This window comes from Oncorhynchus masou, chromosome 25 (genome assembly GCF_036934945.1).
Source record: "Oncorhynchus masou masou isolate Uvic2021 chromosome 25, UVic_Omas_1.1, whole genome shotgun sequence".
Classification (NCBI taxonomy): Eukaryota; Metazoa; Chordata; class Actinopteri; order Salmoniformes; family Salmonidae; genus Oncorhynchus; species Oncorhynchus masou.
In genome coordinates, this window is record NC_088236.1 from 25,389,818 (window position 1) to 25,395,817 (window position 6,000).

Here is a 6,000-nt window from a genome sequence, read left to right on the forward strand (position 1 = left end):
CAGACCAATTTCCCTCCTGAATGTGGATAGAAAATTGCTTTCTAAAATCCTAGCCACAAGATTAGAGGACTTACTGCCACTAATTGTGAAAGGAGACCAAACTGGCTTCATTAGGGGCCGTAAGTCATGCAACAATGTTAGGCGGCTTCTTAATGTAATTCAAGCCTACCAACAAAGTGCTGTGGATGGTCTTGTGCTCTCCCTAGATGCTGAGAAAGCATTTGATCGTGTGGAGTGGTCTTACCTATTATTTGCTCTAAATAAATTTGGTCTGGGGGACAACTTTATAAAATGGGTGAAAGAATTGTGGGAGAAAGAATTGTCTGTTACTATTGACGAAGAGACATGGGAGGACATTTGGAGATATGCAAAAACAATATCTATATGTAACTGTACTAGAGCAATCCAATTAAGAATAATACACAGATTGCATATATCCCCAAATCGCAGACATGCTTTTAGCCCCACTTCCTCTTCCCCTCAGTGTCTTAAATGCAAAACTGATACAGGCACCCGAACACATTGTTTATGGTCATGTACCAAAATACAAAGATACTGGTCTGGTGTTCTGCAAGAAATTGAAAAGATCCTAGGGGTTGATCTAGAGCTGGACCCAGTTTCTTTATTGTTAGGTCTCCCTAGTAGGCATGTTACTTCTGTGGGTAAAAGGAGGCTTTACAACATCCTTACCTTCGCAGCGAGGAAAAACATCATTTTACAGTGGATTAGTAATAAGGTCCCTTCTATTAAAAATTGGCATAAGATACTATTTGAATGGGTGCCTCTGGAATATCTGATATGTACATTGCATTCTAAAACAGACCAGTTCTACAAAGTATGGGAACCTTATCTAAATTACCTAGAACCTGATGTATCAGCTATTATGCTGCAAGGATTCACTTAGAATGGCGGGGATCGATGTATTTTAGAACTACACTGTACGTTCCAAGTGTGCAACCTAACCTCTTGGTTTAAACTGAGCTTTTTTGTTTAATTTCTGTTTGTAAGTTGGTTTCAAATGTATGTATTGAGAGAGGCAATGATGGCGATTTGTTTTTGTTCTGTGTGCCTTGTCTCTGTTGTTGTATCTCTTAATTTGGGTGAAAACTGTGAAATTCCAATAAAAATACTATTACAAAAAGAAAGCAAATTCTCCTCTTTAAATCTGTGTATTCCTTCAAAGCTCAGTTGTCCTGAGTCTGCACAACTCTGCCAGGACCTAGGATCAAGAGAGACGCTCAAGTGTTTTAGTACTATATCTCTTGACACAATGGTGAAAATAATCATGGCCTCTAAACCTTCAAGCTGCATACTGGACCCTATTCCAACTAAACTACTGAAAGAGCTGCTTCCTGTGCTTGGCCCTCCTATGTTGAACATAATAAATGGCTCTCTATCCACCGGATGTGTACCAAACTCACTAAAAGTGGCAGTAATAAAGCCTCTCTTGAAAAAGCCAAACCTTGACCCAGAAAATAAATAAAAATATCGGCCTATATTGAATCTTCCATTCTTTTTAGACCCCATCATAGCACTGAGACGGCACTTGTGAAGGTGGTAAATGACATTTTAATGGCATCGGACCGAGGCTCTGCATCTGTCCTCGTGCTCCTAGACCTTAGTGCTGCTTTTGATACCATCGATCACCACATTCTTTTGGAGAGATTGGAAACCCAAATTGGTCTACACGGACAGGTTCTGGCCTGGTTTAGATCTTATCTGTTGGAAAGATATCAGTTTGTCTCTGTGAATGGTTTGTCCTCTGACAAATCAACTGTAAATTTCGGTGTTCCTCAAGGTTCCGTTTTAGGACCACTATTGTTTTCACTATATATTTTACCTCTTGTTATTATGTTATTCGAAAACATAATGTTAACTTTCACTGCTATGCGGATGACACACAGCTGTACATTTCAATGAAACATGGTGAATCCCCAAAATTGTCCTTGCTAGAAGCCTGTGTTTCAGACATAAGGAAGTGGATGGCTGCAAACGTTCTACTTTTAAACTCGGACAAAACAGAGATGCTTGTTCTAGGTCCCAAGAAACAAAGAGATCTTCTGTTGAATCTGACAATTAATCTTAATGGTTATACAGTCGTCTCAAATAAAACTGTGAAGGACCTCGGCGTTACTCTGGACCCTGATCTCTCTTTTGAAGAACATATCAAGACCATTTCAAGGACAGCTTTTTTCCATCTACGTAACATTGCAAAAATCAGAAACTTTCTGTCCAAAAATGATGCAGAAAAATTAATCCATGCTTTTGTCACTTCTAGGTTAGACTACTGCAATGCTCTACTTTCCGGCTACAGCACTAAATAAACTTCAGTTAGTGCTAAATACGGCTGCTAGAATCCTGACTAGAACCAAAAAAATTTGATCATATTACTCCAGTGCTAGCCTCCCGACACTGGCTTCCTGTCAAAGCAAGGGCTGATTTCAAGGTTTTACTGCTAACTTACAAAGCATTACATTGGGCTTGCTCCTACCTATCTCTCTGATTTGGTCCTGCCGTACATACCTACACGTACGCTACGGTCACAAGACGCAGGCCTCCTAATTGTCCCTAGAATTTCTAAGCAAACAGCTGGAGGCAGGGCTTTCTCCTATAGAACGGTCTGCCAACCCATGTCAGAGACGCAAACTCGGTCTCAACCTTTAAGTCTTTACTGAAGACTCATCTCTTCAGTGGGTCATATGATTGAGTGTAGTCTGGCCCAGGAGTGGGAAGGTGAACGGAAAGGCTCTGGAGCAACGAACCGCCCTTGCTGTCTCTGCCTGGCCGGTTCCCCTCTTTCCACTGGGATTCTCTGTCTCTAACCCTATTGCAGGGGCTGAGTCACTGGCTTACTGGGGCTCTCTCATGCCGTCCCTGGAAGGGGTGCGTCACCTGAGTGGGTTGATTCACTGATGTGGTCATCCTGTCTGGGTTGGCGCCCCCCCTTGGGTTGTGCCATGGCAGAGATCTTTGTGGGCTATACTCAGGATGGTAAGTTGGTGGTTGAAGATATCCCTCTAGTGGTGTGGGGGCTGTGCTTTGGCAAAGTGGGTGGGGTTATATCCTTCCTGTTTGGCCCTGCCGGGGGTGTCCTCGGATGGGGCCACAGTGTCTCCTGACCCCTCCTGTCTCAGCCTCCAGTATTTATGCTGCAGTAGTTTATGTGTCGGGGGGCTGGGGTCATTTTGTTATATCTGGAGTACTTCTCCTGTCCAATTTGGTGTCCTGTGTGAATCTAAGTGTGCGTTCTCTAATTCTCTCCTTCTCTCTCTCTTTCTCTCTCTGGGAGGACCTGAGCCCTAGGACCATGCCCCAGGACTACCTGACATGATGACTCCTTGCTGTCCCCAGTCCACCTGGCCGTGCTGCTGCTCCAGTTTCAACTGTTCTGCCTTATTATTATTCGACCATGCTGGTCATTTATGAACATTTGAACATCTTGGCCATGTTCTGTTATAATCTCTACCCGGCACAGCCAGAAGAGGACTGGCTACCCCACATAGCCTGGTTCCTCTCTAGGTTTCTTCCTAGGTTTTGGCCTTTCTAGGGAGTTTTTCCTAACCACCGTGCTTCTACACCTGCATTGCTTGCTGTTTGGGGTTTTAGGCTGGGTTTCTGTACAGCACTTTGAGATATCAGCTGATGTACGAAGGGCTATATAAATAAATTTGATTTGATTTGATTTTGGACATCCTTATCATTTGAACTAACTGGCACAGGTCTATGCTTGGTGTGGAATCCCCCAGTGCACTAAACAAAAGGGCTGCCTATCTCCCAGTCCCCCTCACCTGTAGCTGGGCCATGACCCTGGAGGGGATGTCCTGGTATTTAGGGGAGCTCCACAGGGCTTTGACCGGGACTGGACGGGAGTGTTCCCTCTGTGCCTCCTGCTCTTTGCAGCGTCTCTGGATCTCCCTCAGCCGACGCACGTTCTCCTTTCCGTAGTCACGCACCAGCTGCTCTGTGGGACAAACAGAGAATACAGGGAATGAGAGAAAGGTAACACAGTCCCATATTGTTTCTGTTGAAACTTTTAAATGTATTTTCCTGTATAGTAAATGACATTGCATGCAATGTACTACAATGACAAACAGTCCATCCACTACAACCACCAATGTGGCTTTGAATTTGGCAAGGAAAGTGGAAGATGGTGTTGACCTGTGGTTACCACGAAACAGTAGGCGTTGGACTTACTGTGCTTAGAGGGGTTGGGACTAAGGGAGACCCCCTCCAGTCTTAGCAGGGCCCCCACCACCCCTCTCTGGCCCCTCTCCAGAATGTGTGTGGCGTTAGGGCCGATGCGGGGTTGCCGAGGGGCACGGGCACTGTAGCAGCCTGGGTACAACACAGGGTCTGGGGCCAGGGGACCAGAGAGAAGGGCTGAGGTCCCATGAGTGTTCCCCTCCAGACGACCCCTGGCTGGGATAAGGAAGTACAAAAGACACCATGTGACATGCTGTTTCAACAATTATTGGTATTTTAAAATGCTGTACATTTTAGCTATATTACCAGAGGCAGGACGTTTGTAGTATTCGGGGAAAAGGGAGGGATCTGGGGGTATGGGCCCAGATATCATGGATGGACCCTCGCACATCACTGAACACCTGTAGCTGTTGCGAGACAGAGACCAAAGATATTCACAATTGGGCTAGCTACTCGAATAGGTTTTTCACTGAATTCACATTTCAGAATGTAACGTGATCATTTAAGCAACAAATGTAATGCCAGTTAGAAAATACTGTTACACGCTGACAATGACCTACTGTTGCAAGTTTAGAGAAAAAGCCGTCGTTAGCTAGCTAGCAAAAAATATCGATGCATTCATTGACGCCTGATGATAACTAACGGTGACGTTACTGTAACTACAGCTAACATTCGCTAGCCTAAATAAACACAATGCTTTACAGTTTTCTGCCAAATATTACCTTTATAAATTACTCCAGACTTCAAACCAATTGTAGCTAGTACTAGCAGCCCAGTCAACACGCAGCAGTCAGTAATGACGCAGAGACAACAGTGTTAAAGACAAATCCCTCACCATGGCAACAATGTAACCTACCGCAGATACCCGAGAGGCAGCTATAACATCAAATACAGTACAATATAAAGATGGGCTAAAACTGCCTCTCCAATATAAATCCTGATCACACGTGTTGGCTAACTAAACTTATGCGCACAAATACTTCATCTGCTCTAACTGTCGTCTTGCATCGAACTGCGCGTGTGCACGCCGTGAACTCAAAGGCACTCCTTCAATATAAAGTTGTTTTTGAGGAATAATTTAAACGGTTCAGTTTGTCACTTTCACAAATTCGGAGTAATAACATGTTCACATACTTAAGACATTGGCTTGAATCTAGGTTGTACCTTTAGATTTCGAGAAAATTAACAACTAAGGAAGAGTCTTTCACTTGTCTCATTGACTTCTCATTTCCCAAACCCCGGCCTGGTCTGTTCGGTCTCATTCGCAATCATTTCCCGGAAGTCTTGCGATGTTGCGCCTCTGAGTTTAGAACCTCTGTGATAATACTGAGGACGACGACGATCTACCACAGAGCACCTGGATGTCCCCGACAAAGAGATGCTATTACATTAACAAAGTGGCTATGTCATAATCCCCAAAAGTTCCATAATGGATACATTTTGGTCAAGGAGAAATCCAAAACCAGTCTAATTGGAATGAATGGCAGTAGAGGCAAAGGTGATGCATTTCCTGCGTTCACTTGTGCAGGAAAATAAAAGTAAGACGTGATATATAATACATTGTGTAATTGAATAATATTAAACATAAAATATTGCTATATAATTAATCATAAATACAGTTTATACGGGTTTTATAAAACAATTATGTATAAATAGCCTCTAAAATATTTGTAAACAGACCATAAATGATGTTTTCTTGGAACGCTGTGAGTAATATTATGATACAATATCGTCAGCAGCAGCAGCTAGCACCAGCACAAAAACCAAGTTCCCAATATTTTTTGGAGAAGGTGAAAA

General features: G+C 43.4%; 1 protein-coding gene across 3 annotated transcripts in view; it reads right to left on the reverse strand.

The window, feature by feature from the left end:
- Positions 1 to 5,460, reverse strand: part of enkd1 (enkurin domain containing 1) — a 12,647-nt gene extending 7,187 nt beyond the window's left edge. Inside the window, exons 1-4 of one of the 3 annotated variants that reach the window (XM_064937017.1) lie at positions 5,368 to 5,460; positions 4,510 to 4,610; positions 4,195 to 4,419; positions 3,789 to 3,961 (exon numbers count right to left, since the gene is read on the reverse strand). In XM_064937017.1, coding sequence (XP_064793089.1) covers positions 3,789 to 3,961; positions 4,195 to 4,419; positions 4,510 to 4,594 — 483 coding nt within the window. In that variant the 5' untranslated portion in view covers positions 4,595 to 4,610; positions 5,368 to 5,460. Of the gene's footprint in view, positions 1 to 3,788; positions 3,962 to 4,194; positions 4,420 to 4,509; positions 4,611 to 4,925; positions 5,212 to 5,367 lie in introns of those variants that run through there. The other 2 variants (XM_064937016.1, XM_064937015.1) reach the window with 2 other exon arrangements.
- Between the last annotated feature and the right edge of the window lie 540 nt (positions 5,461 to 6,000).